Consider the following 17,047-nt stretch of genomic DNA (forward strand, 5'->3'; position numbering starts at 1 on the left):
GGCCGGACATCAAAGCTGCCATAAAAATGTGTGAATGGGCTTTATTTTACAATGAGAATCCCAGATCTTTAAATACTACCATAAGACACCCATAGAACTTCTCGGCAGTCCAGGATATATTGGTGCCTTGGGGTTAAGGGGCACAGAGCTTACAGTCGGGAGAAGAGGCTTGATTTCCTGGGGAGGGACCATATTATCTAGCAGGGAGACCCCCTGTTCCAGATCATCATTTTTAATTGTTCGTCTTTCTGACACATTATTCTCAATCACTTTCTCAGTTCCTTCTTGCACCACAAAACATCCAGTTTTTTGTCATAGTAATAGACAACTTTCCTTTTTCAACGTAATTCACTTCCTCTGTTGATCCTCAATTTGCTATATATCAACCACTCAACTTGAAGCAGGTGAATCTTTTACCAATCTTTCAATCACACTGATAACCAAACAATCACTTACAAGTTTCCTTCTAAAACTAGGCACTAGATTTCACTTTCAATTTACAATATTTCTTTGTACTTCAAAACAATATTGTCGCTTTAAACAAAACACAGATCTACCAGCGCGTACTACACCAAGAAAATACAGAGAAACTCAAGAGCGCAGCCACATGCCCCCTCCACACCAGAGACACAGCATAGATAAGAAAATCGCAACATTCCTCAACACAGAGAAAGCAATAACGCAACTGTATGACTCCCCCCTCCCATCGGGTATCTTAGAGATAAACACAGAAACGGAATACAGCAGTTCTCAGACTTAATTAATTTCTACAAAACCTTCATCACACAATTCACATACCAGAACACCTTAGAAAAACCCATGATTGAGAATATTTTCCCCATCTTTGGGCTAAGAGTATCAGATTCATCACACAAATTCAAAGTCTTCTTTTCCTTCCATGGAAACTGATTCTCCTTTAGAGCTAAATATCCTTACTGTGACGCACAGAGGCGTACAAGAGAGAGTGGACCCTCAGGGTCACAGTGCAGACGACCCAAGGACGAGCAACCCCGGGGAGAGGCTACCCCTATACAGGGATAGTGGGGAGCAAGCCCAAGGGGAACTACACTGCAACAGCTGGTACAAGAGGGGCGGCTCAGGAAAAATAACAGACTGAGGAGAGGGACGTAAAACAAGACTGAATGGTAAGAGGAAGGGAGGCTGGGAACAGAACGAGGGAGGCAGGGCTGGAACAAGAAAGACACAGAGGAGGCAAAACGGAAAATAGGAACACAGCTGAAAGTAGACGCAACCAGACTGAGGAGAAAAAGGCCTAACACTGCGCACAAAAGCACAACAATAATCAGGCGCCTCCATTATGGGGAGGGCGCCTGATAAAGGCAAAGGAATCACCTGAATGGTAGAGGTGAAACAGGGAGGACGCGGAAGGGGTTAAGAGGGAGGAAGAGCGCGCGCCCGCGACCTAAGGGGCATGTGCGGAGCAAACGCCGGCCGGAGGAAGGAGGGAGCACGAGCGCCACGCTGAAGACCCCCAGCAGCCGCAAGAGAGAACGAGGGAGCGGCGCGATGCCCGGGATGGACAGCAGGAGCGCAACGAGAGGAACTAATGGAGGAAGCGGCCGCAGCGTCAGGAGCGGCAGGTATGACAGTACCCCCCCTTCTAAGACCCCCTCTACCAAGGTTAGTCAAGAATCTTTTCAGAATCCGTGGAGCGTTAATGTTCTCCCTAGGCTCCCAAGACCTCTCCTCAGGACCAAATCCCTTCCAATCAATAAGATAGAAGACTCTACCTCTAACCCTTTTCATAGCTAGAATATCTCTTACTTCAAAATCATGATCGACACCAGAAGGTTGCGGAGAATCCAGCGGAGCTGGGCAAAAACGGTTAAGGAAGAGAGGTTTCAAAAGCGAGACATGGAAGACGTTAGGGACTCGGAGCGAAGCCGGCAACCTCAATCTATACGCCACATTGTTAATTCGACCCAAGACCTCGAAGGGACCGATGTATCGAGGACCCAACTTGTAAGAGGGAATTTTCCAGCGGATATGCTTGGTCGAAAGCCAGACCTTGTCACCAGGATGATATGGAGGAAGATCTCTCCTTCTCTTGTCAGCATGTCTCTTCATGAGAACTGCAGTCCGTACTAGGGCCTCCTTGGTCTCTTTCCAAATTTGGGAAAAATCAGAAGAAAAGGTATCTGCTGCAGGAACACCAGAAGAGGAAGGCATTGGAAGAGGTTCTCTCGGATTCAGACCAGAAACTACAAAGAACGGAGATTTGGAAGTAGCTTCACTGACATGGTTGTTATGGGCAAACTCAGCCCAAGGAAGAAGGCTTACCCAATCATCGTGATGAGCGTTGGTAAAGTTACGTAGGTAGGAAGTCAAAACTTGATTTATCCGTTCTACTTGCCCATTAGTCTGAGGATGATAGGCGGAGGAAAAATCCAGAGAGATGCCTAGGAGTTTACAGAGAGCTCTCCAGAATCTGGAGGTAAACTGGACTCCTCGGTCGGACACGATTCGTTGAGGAAGACCATGTAATCTGAAGATCTGATGAATGAAGACTCTTGCCAATTCTGGAGCTGAGGGTAATCCGGGCAAGGGGACGAAATGGGCCATCTTAGAAAACCGGTCCACCACCACAAGGATGGCTGTGCACCCAGAGGAACGAGGCAGATCCGTAATGAAATCCATGGCTATTTGTTGCCACGGGGCTTCGGGTACGGGTAAAGGATGCAAGAGACCTGAAGGCAACTCTCTTGGTACTTTGTTCTTAGCACAAGTCATGCAAGAGGCTACAAAATCCGACGTGTCTTGTCGAAGAGATGGCCACCAGTAATACCGGGAAAGAAGAGCAAGGGTCTTCTTGGTACCGACATGTCCGGCAATCTTGGAAGAGTGTCCCCAACGTAAAACTTCAGTTCTCTTGTCACACGGAACGAAGGTCTTGCCTGGAGGAACCGAGAGGAGATTTGAAGGAGCTACCAAGAGTCTGGCGGGATCAATGATATGTGAAGGACCCTCTTCTATCTCAGGGGATTGCAAGGACCGGGAAAGTGCATCTGCTTTAATATTCTTAGTTCCGGGCAAAAAATGAAGCTTAAAATCGAAACGAGAAAAGAACAAAGACCATCTGGCTTGCCTGGAGTTAAGTCTCTGAGCGGACTGGATGTAGGCTAAGTTCTTGTGGTCAGTGAAAATAATAAAAGGATGGGCGGCCCCCTCCAAGAGATGACGCCACTCCTGTAGAGCCATCTTAATTGCCAGCAACTCCCGGTCTCCAACTGAGTAATTGCATTCTGCGGGGGAAAATGACTTAGAAAAGAATCCACAAGGGACTAGACGTCCGGAAGAGGTCTTCTGGGAGAGTACCGCTCCAGCTCCAGTAGAGGAGGCATCCACCTCAAGGAAGAAGGGTCTGCTGGCCACTGGTCGATGAAGAACTGGAGCAGAAGCAAAGGCCTGTTTCAAGGCAAGAAAGGCGTCCTCCGCCTCCGGAGGCCAATCATGAAGCCTTGTCCCTTTCCGGGTTAGGGCGACAAGGGGCTTGGTTACGGAAGAGAAATGTGGCACGAATTGTCTATAATAATTTGCGAAGCCCAGAAAACGTTGGATGGCCTTAACTCCACAGGGACGGGGCCATTTGAGTACAGCAGACAACTTCTCGGGATCCATCTTCAGCCCCACGTCAGAAATAATATACCCCAAGAAGGGCAAGGAAGACTGTTCAAACAAATACTTTTCTAGTTTGGCGTAAAGACGATTCTCCCGGAGTCGTTGCAAGACCAAACGGACACTTCTCCTGTGGGAGGAGAGGTCGGGTGAAAAAATAAGGATGTCGTCAAGGTATACCACCACGCAGGAATACAATAGGTCACGGAAGATCTCATTTACGAACTCTTGGAAGACTGCTGGAGCGTTACAGAGACCAAAGGGCATGACGAGGTATTCGTAATGACCATCGCGAGTGTTAAAGGCGGTCTTCCACTCATCTCCCGCGCGAATTCGAACCAAATTATAGGCCCCTCTCAGATCAAGTTTAGAAAAGACTCGGGCTCCTCTTAGTCGGTCGAAGAGTTCAGGAATCAGCGGAAGAGGATAACGATTCTTGACTGTGATGGCATTCAGACCTCGGTAATCAATACAAGGCCGAAGAGACCCATCCTTCTTCCGAACAAAGAAAAAACCAGCTCCTGCCGGAGAAGAGGACTTCCGGATGAATCCCTTAGCCAAATTCTCTTTGATGTACTCAGACATAGCTAAAGTCTCAGCTGGAGACAAGGGATATGTTCTACCCTTGGGAAGGGTAACTCCGGGAATTAGTTCGATGGGACAGTCAAAAATTCGATGCGGTGGAAGGGACTCTGCCTCCTTCTTATCGAAGACATCAGCAAACGAGTGATAAGCCGTAGGAAGAGAGGAAGGATTGGTGACCGCTTGAGGAGGACCAGGGGGAGAGACGGACAGAAGACAATGTTTATGACATCCATGCCCCCAGCGGAGTACTTCTCCGGAGCGCCAGTCAAGAACTGGCTCGTGCGATCTGAGCCAGGGCAGACCCAAAAGCAGGACATGAGACAGATTGGGCAAAACATAGAAGGCGATCCTCTCCCGGTGTAGGGCTCCAATCTGCATCTCCAACTCGAGAGTCACCATGGTGATAGGATCCGGTAAGAGTTTGCCGTCAACTGCAGTAATGACACGTGGGGTTTCCAAAGTAACTACTGGTATTTGAAGCTTGTGCACCTCCTCCTCACGAATGAAGTTACCAGCCGCACCCGAGTCCACATACGCCTCCACAGACCTACGCTCAAGACCTAGAGAAATCAAAGCTGAAATAGTTAAGGGTAGAGAGGAATTTGGGTCACCTAGGGAAGCCTCCCTTACCTGGCCTAGGTGGAGGAGTCTCCCGGCCTCTCTGGACAGGAGCGCAAAAAATGATTAACCCCTCCGCAGTAGAGACACAAACCCTGAGCTAACCTCTCCTTACGTCGCTGCTCAGATAGCTTAACACGGTCTACCTGCATTGGTTCTGGTATGGAAGAGGCGGAAGACCTGTTTGGGGAAGGACCAGGTACCCAGTTTGGCCTGAAGGACCTTCTCTCCCTGACCGATTCCCGAGAACGCTCCTGGAAGCGTAAGTCTATACGCGTGGCCAGAGATATGAGATCCTCCAAGGTAGTAGGAGTATCGCGGCCAGCGAGCTCATCCTTGATTTTGGACGAAAGCCCTCTCCAAAAAGCCCCTACCAGTGCCTCGTTATTCCACCCGAGTTCGGAGGATAATGTCCGAAAACGGATGGCGTACTGTCCGACAGTAAGGTTTCCCAGTTGGAGGCTAAAGAGGGACTCGGTAGTGGAAGCCAGCCGTCCGGGTTCATCAAAGACTCTGCGGAATGTGTCTAAAAAAATCTGAATACTGGCAACTACCGGGTCGTCCCGCTCCCATAAAGGGTTTACCCAGGCTAAGGCCTCTCCCTCAAGATGAGACACTATGAAGGCCACTTTAGCGCGATCGGATGGATACTGCTGGGGCAAAAGCTCGAAGTGAAGGCGGCACTGGTTCAAAAAACCTCGACACAATTTGGGATCACCACTATATCTAGGGGGCTTTCCCAAGCGAGGAGGGGGAAGGGGAACCGGATCCCTGTGAGAGACTGAAGCAGCGGCCGTAGATTGAAGGGAGTGTAAACGGTCATCCACGGATGCCATATAGTTTAGGATATGGGACTGCGTATCACGCTGCTGTGCGAGCTCTTGCTGGAGTCCTGCCAGCAAAGGAGCGTTGCCAGGATCGGAAGTCTGAAGGGCAGTTAAGCGGGAATCCATGGACTTCATGACAGACATGATCCGACCTTGGTTCTCCCGTAAAAATAGCAACTCCTTCTGCGTTGCTGCAGAAGTACCAGCGGGGTCCATGGCCTGATTATACTGTGACGCACAGAGGCGTACAAGAGAGAGTGGACCCTCAGGGTCACAGTGCAGACGACCCAAGGACGAGCAACCCCGGGGAGAGGCTACCCCTATACAGGGATAGTGGGGAGCAAGCCCAAGGGGAACTACACTGCAACAGCTGGTACAAGAGGGGCGGCTCAGGAAAAATAACAGACTGAGGAGAGGGACGTAAAACAAGACTGAATGGTAAGAGGAAGGGAGGCTGGGAACAGAACGAGGGAGGCAGGGCTGGAACAAGAAAGACACAGAGGAGGCAAAACGGAAAATAGGAACACAGCTGAAAGTAGACGCAACCAGACTGAGGAGAAAAAGGCCTAACACTGCGCACAAAAGCACAACAATAATCAGGCGCCTCCATTATGGGGAGGGCGCCTGATAAAGGCAAAGGAATCACCTGAATGGTAGAGGTGAAACAGGGAGGACGCGGAAGGGGTTAAGAGGGAGGAAGAGCGCGCGCCCGCGACCTAAGGGGCATGTGCGGAGCAGACGCCGGCCGGAGGAAGGAGGGAGCACGAGCGCCACGCTGAAGACCCCCAGCAGCCGCAAGAGAGAACGAGGGAGCGGCGCGATGCCCGGGACGGACAGCAGGAGCGCAATGAGAGGAACTAATGGAGGAAGCGGCCGCAGCGTCAGGAGCGGCAGGTATGACACTTAGTCGTGTATAGTACTAGAGCGGCCGTATAGTCTATTCCACTAGGGTTTACCTGTCCCCCGCTGGGACAACCCAAAATCGCGGTACTCAGCGAAAGGAGGAGGGCGTCTGACTTTCCCTCCGGACACCTCTGGATATATTTATATCAATATATACCTGAGTTACGCATCCTACCCAATCTTCGATCACCTCACCGCGCCTGATTCTAACAGTGATCAGGAATTCAGGATATTTTGACTGTAAAGAGAATTACATCACTGGTCTATCCGGGGTGTCCGTCCCTTATGAGGTACGGTTCGAGCACTGGGCTCCCAACGGAACTACACCTCTATATGATTCCACCCAAAAATCATCCCACCTTCGGGGACAAACCTCAGATCCTCTTTGCAGCAACAAACACAGGAAAACCACACCAAACGGTCAGTCTGGACAGTATAACTGCCAACTTACCGTGGTTGTTGTGGGGGATGATCATTCCCAATTTTCCAGTGCCTGCGTCCGGTCCGAGGGTCCTTTGTCTTGTTGTCCTCCGGGGGGCAGAGGCGTTCCTGCTTGGGGCCCCTTGTTTCGGGCGCCAACTGTTGAGGGAGGATCTAAATTGATCCTTCACGGTTAACTCAGTGATTTCCAAATTAATCTACAAGGTGTTGCCGGCAACTGAAAATGACCAGACGGAGACGTGTGTCTCTGTTTGGGGGGATCAAGCTGATCTCTCTGGCCCCCGTTTATTCTGCATGACTTTTCATAGTCATAGAAATTATACTTCAACCAATCAGCATAAGAACACGCTCACAGTTCTTAACCTATAAGAATACAGGAACAGTCTGTGCGTCAAAGTTTTTTAGAACAATACACTCTCAGTCTCATGTTCTATTTAGATTGCAACAATCAAGGTCTCATAACAGCTGTAAACTTTAGCCTACTAACAAAATTTATATCAAAACAACAAAATGGAGTCGAAAAGCACAAAATGGAGAATCTTTCTTAATCTCTTCCTTCACATTGGGGGTGAAAGAAAGCTCAGAATCAAGTATGACCCCAAGGCAGCGGGCATGTTGCTTGGGAGTAATGGTGGAACCACACACGGAGATGGCAATGTCAGGCAAAGATAGGTTAGTAGAGGGAGAAAACACGAGTTCAGTTTTTGACAGGTTCAGTTTCAGATAGAGGGAGGACATGATGTTAGAGACAGCGGTAAGACAATCACTGGTGTTTTCTGAGAAGGCAGGCGTGATATCAGGAGCAGAAGTGTATAATTGGGTGTCATCAGCATGATGGTACTGGAACCCAAAACTACTGATTGTTTGTCCAATAGGGGCGGTATACAACGAGAAGAGGAGGGGGCCTAGGACTGATCCTTGAGGAACCAAAACGGGAAGGGGAAGATGAGAGGGGAGGAACCAGCAAAAGATACAGTGAAAGAGCGGTCAGAGAGATAGGAGAAACAGGAGAGAACCTTGAGGCTGATGGAGTGTAGCATACTGAGGAGGAGCTGATGATCCAGTGTCGAATGCTTGGAGAGATCCAAGAGAATTAGCATGGAGTAGTGACCATTAGATTTAGCTGTTAGTAGATCATTAGAGACTTTAGTGAGGGCAGTTTCAGTAGAGTGTAAAGAGAGGAAACCAGATTGAAGAGGGTTGAGAAAAGAGTTATCTGAGAGATAGAGGATAAGACGGGTGTGGACCAGGCGTTCGGAGTTTAGAGATGAAGAGATTAGAGACAGGTCTATAGTGAGGGTACGTGCACACGTTGCAGATTTCCTGCGGATCCGCAGCGGTTTTTTCCATGCAGAAATGCTGCATATCCGCAAGTGATTTACAGTACAATGTACTGGCAAAAAAAAAAAAATGCTGCGCTAATGGTGCATAAAAAGGATTGAGCTGGAGGGAGAGTGGACACCCCAGAGCCGAGGGGTTAGATTGAGAAAGAAAGAAGGCGGTGTAGCTTGCTTCATGGGTGGGGTACTCTGCTGAGTAGCAGAAATTGCTACTAGGCCCAAAAGGATTTCCTGGGCCAGATGCTGTTACAAAATAGTAGTTAGGTAAACAGGCGGTGTAGCTTGCTTCATGGGTGGGGTACGCTGCTGAGTAGCACTAAATTCTACTAGGCCCAAAAGGATTTCCCGGGCTAGATGCCGTTACAAAATAGTAGTTAGGTAAACAGGCGGTGTAGCTTGCTTCATGGGTGGGGTACGCTGCTCAGTAGCACCAAATTCTACTAGGCCCAAAAGGATTTCCTGGGCCAGATGCCGTTAAAAAATAGTAGTTAGGTAAACAGGCGGTGTAGCTTGCTTCATGGGTGGGGTACTGTGCTGATTAGCACAAAATGCTATTAGGTACAAAACGATTTCCTGGGCTAGATGGCAGTTAAAAATTAGTAATTAGATCAACAGGCGGTGTAGCTTGCTTCATGGGTGGGGTACGCTGCTGAGTAGCACTAAATTCTACTAGGCCTAAAAGGATTTCCTGGGCTAGATGCCGTTACAAAATAGTAGTTAGGTAAATAGGCGTTGTACGCTGCTGAGTAGCACTAAATTCCACTAGGCCCAAAAGGATTTCCTGGGCTAGATGCCGTTAAAAAATAGTACTTAGGTAAACAGGCGGTGTAGCTTGCTTCATGGGTGGGGTACGCTGCTGAGTAGCACTAAATTCTACTAGGCCTAAAAGGATTTCCTGGGCTAGATGCCGTTACAAAATAGTAGTTAGGTAAATAGGCGTTGTACGCTGCTGAGTAGCACTAAATTCCACTAGGCCCAAAAGGATTTCCTGGGCTAGATGCCGTTAAAAAATAGTACTTAGGTAAACAGGCGGTGTAGCTTGCTTCATGGGTGGGGTACGCTGCTGAGTAGCAAAAAATTCTACTAGGCCCAAAAGGATTTCCTGGGCCAGATGCCTTTAAAAATAGTACTTAGGTAAACAGGTGGTGGGTGGCTGGGCTACTCTGCTGACCAGCAGACACTGAAGCTTTGGAGCAGACCTCTGAATCCCAGGCCATAGTATGAGTAAACAACTCTGCAGATGACCCCACCCACCTGGAATTGACGATGGCAACGTCATGTAAAACTCAGCAAGGGGACTAAATAAAAGAGTCTCCATTTTTTCAAAAAATTCAGCCACAGACACCACTTAAGTGGCATCAATTTCGACAGAGTTTTTTTAAAACGGTTGGTGAGGTGATTTTCAAAAATCATCAAGCTTTTAGTCTCCCCAAGATGACACAGGGGTAGAAAAATTCTTGCGGATCCAGGATTTGCTCATCTTGATGAACGTTAGTCTGTCTACATTGTCACTGGACAGCCGCATGCGCTTATCTGTCTGCACACCACCAGCAGCGCTGAACACACGTTCAGAGAGAACGATGGCTGCGGGGCACGACAAGATCTTCAAGGCGTGAGTGGCGAGCTCAGGCCATTTTTCAAGATTGGAAGCCCAAAATGAGCAAGGGTCCACTTCCACAGTCATGGCATCGATGTTAACTTGGAGATACTCTTGTACCATCCAAACTAGGCGTTGGCTGTGCGTCAGACTTCTTGTCTCCTGTGGCCTTGCAAAGGATGGTCTAAAAAAATCTTGAAACAATTGGAAAAAATTGCTGTTACCACCAGATACGATGTTACTGTTACATTTAGAGTGATGACTCGATAGTCCCACGGTTGGCAAGTTAGAACTCAGAGATTGACTACATGCACCACTGGTGTTTTGTGGAAAAGCAGATGTTAGATTCTGTAACAGTCTCTGCTGATACTCCTGCATGCGTGAATCCCTTTCTATGGCAGGAATTATTTCGCCAAATTTGCTTTTGTATCTGGGATCTAAGAGTGTGGCAACCCAGTAGTCGGCATTACTTCGGATTCTGACAATTCGAGGGTCATGTTGCAGGTAGTGCAGCAAGAAGGCACTCATATGTCTTGCGCATCCAGGAGGACCAAGTCCTTGTTGTCTTGGTGGTGGCGAGGTGAGAACCATGCTTCCCTCGTCTGCCCTCTCCCCCCAACCTCGCACAACAGAAATTTGATCAAGGTCTCCCTCATCTGATGAGTAGAGTTGAGCGACTTTTACTTTTTTCGGATCGAGTCGGATTTCTTGTGAAATCGGCCAATTATTGCGACAAGTCGGGGGCCGACTGAAACACGAAACCCAATGCAAGTCTATGGGAAATCAAATTCGGCAGTGAGTGGAGGACAGGAAAACACCTACAGTGCCCATTTTAATGCCAAAAACATCAATTCTTATTACTTAAGCTTGTCAATCTTAATTTACTTTATAATAATAGTTAGGCATTGAAAACTGGGGGTCATTTGACTAAAGTTGTGGGGTGGTAGGGCTGGTTCAAGATTTTTGTGGGCCCAGGAAACGCGGACTACGTCATGGCGGTGGAGCAGGGAGAGGTAAGTATTTCAACTTTGCAAGTGCTGTGATCCTGAGCAAGCAGGGGGAGCCCACTCTTTGGCACTGGCACAGGGCCCCTCATAGTACGGCAGTGCGTTTGATGGCGGGTGGCGCCTCCCACTGGCAGAGACACTTTTGTGTACTATGAGGGGCCCTGTGTCAGTGACGTCGCCGAGTATGCCCCCCACCTAATGAAGGAACCTGCACTTTCATCTGCACCTTCCTCTTTGTCCCTGTGTAAGGTGGTATAGTATGCGGGAAGGGGAACCTGACTTTCAGCAGGGTCAAATTCTGGCTGTGTAGAGTGCAAGGGGAATGTAGTGGTCTGGGTCAATGTACCAGCAGACTCATCTAGCAGTGGCTGGGCAATGGGCAGGATGAGGAGGAAACACAGATATAGGCCCAAATAATAAAGTGGGCTAAATGCAGTTCAAATGTGGTAACAGGACTAAACAGGCTGCATTGCTTTGTTAAGTGGAGGAAAACTGTAATGAGTGGCAGACACAGTTAGTAAGCCCAAGTAATAAAGTAGGCTAAATGCAGTTCAAATGTGTTAACAGGACTAAACAGGCTGCATTGCTTTGTTCAGTGGAGGAAAACTGTAATGAGTGGCAGACACAGTTAGTAGGCCCAAGTAATAAAGTAGGCTAAATGCAGTTCAAATGTGGTAACAGGACTAAACAGGCAGCATTGCTTTGTTCAGTGGAGGAAAACTGTAATGAGTGGCAGACACAGTTAGTAGGCCCTAATAATAAAGTAGGCTAAATGCAGTTCAAATGTAGTAACAGGACTAAACAGGCTGCATTGCTTTGTTCAGTGGAGGAAAACTGTAATGAGTGGCAGACACAGTTAGTAGGCCCAAATAATAAAGTGGGCTAAATGTCTGCCAAAAAATTGTTCATAAATAAACAGGTGGCATAGCTAGGTACAGGGGTGGGCTCCTCTGCTGAGTAGCAGACAGTGGTAGTAGGCGCAAAGTATTAACTGGTCTAAATGGACGCCAGGGCCCCTCCCCCTGGGGAGTTAGCACATTTAGGGAGGTATAAAAATGGCCTATGGTGGACATTCAGCAGCTGCAAATGGAGGAATTGGAGAGATCAGTAAGAGGAGGCCAAAAGCAAGACATTTTTCAGGCAAGCTACGTATCAGCAGGGGAAGGTGGGGCAAAATTATTTGAAATCCATGATTGGTTCATTTTAATAAAGGTCAGATCATCAACATTTTGGGTAGCCAGACGTGTCCTTTTTTCGGTCAGTATTGAACCAGCAGCACTGAAGAGTCTTTCTGATAGCACACTAGCAGCAGGGCAAGCAAGCTCCTGTAATGCATATTCTGCCAATTCAGACCAGGTGTCTATTTTAGATGCCCAGTAATCAAAGGGGAATGACCTGTGAGGGAGAACATCGATAAGGGAGGAAAAGTAGTTCGTAACCATACTGGACAAATGCTGTCTCCTGTCACTTTGAATCGATGATGCAGTACCTGTCGTGTCAGCGGTCATTGCGAAATCACTCCACAACCTGGTCATAAAACCCCTCTGTCCAACACCACTTCGGAATTGTGCACCTCTAACACCTCTGCCATGTTGCCCCCTACGGCTCGTGTGAGAACATCACCGCTGCTGTGTGCTGGGAATATTTATACACAATTCCCCATATGAATATTTTTTGGGGACAAAGAGGCATAGGCAGAAAAATAAATGGAATAAAAACTTCTCTTTAATACACAAATTCATAAAATACAATAATACAAAACAGGGGAATCCTCTATAAAAACAAACCGCTAGGGACTACATCCTAATATGGTATAATAAAGTAGCAGCAACAGTAAATACTATAAGATAGTGTAAACAGCAAAATAGGGCACTATGTATGAAAAGACCTCTAGCCTCACAATGCCTTGCAAAAAAGGCTGTGTATTAAGTAATGAATGGATATGAGACACATCTAAATATCCTGGAACACATGTTCCTAAAATCCTATACACAGCCCCAAGTATGTGGATAATCCCTTAATGATGTGATGGCATGCTAGGCTATAAAACAGGTACATAATAAAGTGCCATGATACACCAAACTTACCAAGCTAAGGTATATTTGCAAAAATGCAGATTGTTGCTGGAATAAAATAAACTTACATGGATGTGAATTGGAGTGTCCCACCGCGACCCCGACAGCGCCGTTTCGCCAACTGGCTTCCTCACATAAGGGGCATAAGTGTCTATAGTGCAAGGCTCTGCATTTATATCTAACTAAAGCAGCTGTATCTCGTGTCGGCATGATTGGTTTTGTAAGTGCGCATGCGCCTGTCTAGATGCCTCCCAAAGTAAGATGTGACTTCCGTAGCCCTGCGCCTGGAACGCAAGCGTGAAACGCTTCGCCTTCCTAGTAGTACAGGGCAGGAAGTCACTGGGACGTCATCAACCTGCGCATGCGCGGACCACATACCGAGACTCAGCAAAGAAAGAAGATACGCAAGCCGAGAGCCTGAGGATAAATATCCAAAGATAGATAAAATTAAGACGGTCAGCAACTAAAAAACCTCTCATCCTAATGCTGATAATAGAAATATAGATAATAACCACAAAATTACCTAATTTTGAAAAAATATATAAAAAATGAATAGATCTCTATATCAAGTGCATAATTGGTGAATAAAGAATACATCTTTAACAAATACATATGATAATTAATAAATGTGCAGATATGTAATAAATATAAAAACATGAAATCAATACTAAAATACAATAATTACCATAATCATAATAATTCATGAAATATAAGTGTACTAATATACCCATTATTTAACAAACATATAAATAACCATTAACTAGCAGATATACATATGTAAAAATAGATATAAAGTGCAAGTGATATACGACAAATATATATAAATAAATATACACAAATATAAAGTGCAAGTGATAATAGATAATATAGTCTTCTGATTATCTTCTCTTTAGTTTTTTCTCTTTTATATCCCCCTTCAGATGCACGAAGACACATCTCCAGAGAAACACACGACAAGGGAAAACCACCAGGAGGTAAGTTGCCACCGATACTAATGCAATTAAATGAAAATAAAATTAATACACAACATATAGACACAGACAATTAAAACAGGACCACCACATTGAGACCCAAATAGGGTAAGGGAATATATATACAGAACAAAGGCAGTATGAACACAAGAAAAAAAGAAAAGAAGAAAAAGAAAAGAAAAGGATATAGGGATGCAGTAAACTAAATATAAACTACCCCAAAAAAAAAAAAAAAAAAATGACCGGGGAATTTATAAAAATGCATTTAGACCTAACGTCTCATTAAGACCTTGTGGCGCCATAGTTCCCAACAGATAAATCCATTTGCTCTCCCTTTGGGCCAGGGCTTTTGCCAAATTCCCCCCTCTTACTCCCAAACGGACCTGATCTATTGCTTTAATCTTCAGACCCCTAGGATCTGAACGATGATGTAGTCTAAAATGCCTAGGTAAGGTCTTTAATGTACTCGGATCAAGTTCAGTTATGGACTTCTCTATATCTCTTACATGCTCTCTAGTTCTTATCTTTAACTCACGTGTCGTTAATCCAATATATATTTTTTTACACGGACAGCTGGCGTGGTAAATAATGCCTTTAGATGAACATGTAAGTCTCTTTCGTATATCGAAAGTCCTAGAGCCATCGAAATTAGTGAAGGTTTTACATTTAACTAGATTATAACATCCTTTGCACATATTGCATGGGAAAAAAACATTACCTTCAGAGATTGTAGATATATGGCCCGCCTTGGAGTAATGGCTATGTACAAGCAAATCCTTCAAATTTTTGGATCTCCTCGCAACCAATAATGGATGCTTGGGTAACAGCTGCTTTAGTACAGGATCCGATTGTAAAATCCCCCAATGTTTCTGCATAATATTAGTTAATTCCGGCCATTGTTTGTTAAATCTGGTAATAAATCTTAATTCACTCTTGTTATCCTTTGACTCCTTTTTACGTCCAGTGCCATATAAAAGTTCTTCTCTAGGGGTTTTGTTGGCTTTCTTAAGTCCCTTTTTGATCTGTCGGTTACTATAACCTCTGTCATGAAACCTTCTGGCAAGGTCAGATGATTGTTTTTCGTAGTCCTCCATAGTTGTACAAATCCTCTTAATTCTAAGAAATTGCCCTGTGGGTATTCCGTTAATGGTAGATCTATGGTGGGCAGAAGAAGCGTGTAATAAGGTGTTAGTAGCTGTGGATTTTCTGAAAACATCTGTAACTATCTTACCATCTTCTAAAGTTTTTATTTTGAGATCTAGAAAATCGACAGTTCTCCCATATTTATAGGTTAAATTTATATTAAACTGGTTCTGATTTAGTTTGATCGTAAACGCATCTAATCTTTCAATAGAATCTTCCCAGATAAACAGGATGTCGTCAATGTAACGACTCCACCCTTGTATGGCCTGACTGTCTTCATCATCTACTTGAAAAATTAGGCGTTCCCAATAACCCATAAACAGATTTGCATACGAGGGGGCACAAGTGGCCCCCATCGCAGTACCCTGCTTCTGGATGAAAATATCCTTGTTGAATATGAACACATTATGCTCTAATACGAATTTCAAGAGAATAAGAATAAGCTCAATAAGTGAAGATTCCAGATTACTTTCTCCCAAATAATGAGAGGCTGCTCTTAAACCATCTTCGTGTCTAATGGAAGAATACAGTGCTTCAACATCCGCCGTGACCAAAACGGCCCCTTTCTCCAACTGTACAGAATCTAGCTGTTTTAGCATCATAGTTGTATCTTTAATGAAGGATGGCAGCGTCTGTACTAACGGTTTTAGATAATCAATAACCATACAGATTATTTCACAGAGGCTGCCATTCCCTGCCACTATGGGCCTACCAGGAGGATCTACCGGATTTTTGTGTAGTTTAGGCAACAGGTAAAATGTTGCCATCCTGGGCTGTAATTTAGTCACAACTTCAACTAGCCTTTTAGGGATGATACCGTCATTAAAGGCAGACTCAAGAATCATCACCAAATCATGCTGAAATTCGGTTAATGGGTCATAACATAATTTTTTATAGCAACTGGTATTGTTAAGAATCTTGTGAGCCTGTTTTTCATACATTTTACTTGGCCACAATACTGTATTGCCACCTTTATCCGCCTGTTTAATGACGATATCATCCCATGTCTGCAGTTCTCTAAGGGCCCTCCTCTCGCTGGTATCAAGATTAGAAATCCAATTAGGAACAGCCGATAAGCTTTCAACCTCCCTTGTCATAACTTTAACAAAAACATCTACCGCTGGGCATGTACTAAGGCTGGGGAATTTGTTGGATTTTCCCAACAATTGCATAGGGAACTTACCCTCAGCCTCTTTGTTATTTTCCTCCATGAGTTCTTCCAAACATCTCAAGGCCTCTTTCTCGACCTCGGTGGGGAAAAGTTCCTCCAAATCAGTTCTATGATGTAATTTCTGCAAGATAATCTTGCGTGCAAACAAATGTAGGTCTTTTACTACTTCAAACTTATCTAGATATGAGGAAGGTGAGAATGTTAAACCCTTTTCTAATAAATGTATGTGATGTCGTCAAAATTCTATCTGATAGATTACCTTCAATTTGTCATTGCCACGTCTGTTGTTTTTCTTGTTATAGAAGATATTTTTTTTATAGTTTTTATAGAGGATTCCCGTTTTGTATTATTGTATTTTATGAATTTGTGTATTAAAGAGAAGTTTTTATTCCATTTATTTTTCTGCCTATGCCTCTTTTTTCCCCAAAAAATATTCATATGGGGAATTGTGTATAAATATGTATGTTTTGAGGTGTGCACAACACTGTCTGCGGACTTATGATAAAATTGTGTGCTGGGAATGCCTGAACCAAACGGTCTACAAGAGTTGCTTGTTTGGTAGCCAATATTTGCTCAAGGTTCTCATGTGGCATGATATTTTGTAATTTTCCTTTATATCGTGGATCCAGGAGGCAAGCCAACCAGTAATCGTCATCGGTCATAATTTTGATAATGCGGGGGTCCCTTTTTAGGATACGCAAGGCATACTCAACCATGTGGGCCAATGTTCCAG

General features: G+C 45.4%; 1 protein-coding gene across 1 annotated transcript; it reads right to left on the minus strand.

Annotated features, from left to right (window-relative positions):
* Positions 1-12,667: 12,667 nt before the first annotated feature.
* On the minus strand, positions 12,668-16,363 carry LOC143807824 (uncharacterized). Its single transcript, XM_077289780.1, has 2 exons — positions 14,719-16,363; positions 12,668-14,020 (listed from the first exon to the last, which is right to left on the minus strand). Exons 1-2 carry the CDS (start codon positions 16,352-16,354, stop codon positions 13,908-13,910), a joined length of 1,749 nt encoding a protein of 582 aa, XP_077145895.1. The 5' UTR covers positions 16,355-16,363; the 3' UTR covers positions 12,668-13,907.
* Between the last annotated feature and the right edge of the window lie 684 nt (positions 16,364-17,047).

Source organism: Ranitomeya variabilis, chromosome 2, assembly GCF_051348905.1.
Source record: "Ranitomeya variabilis isolate aRanVar5 chromosome 2, aRanVar5.hap1, whole genome shotgun sequence".
Taxonomy (NCBI): Eukaryota; Metazoa; Chordata; class Amphibia; order Anura; family Dendrobatidae; genus Ranitomeya; species Ranitomeya variabilis.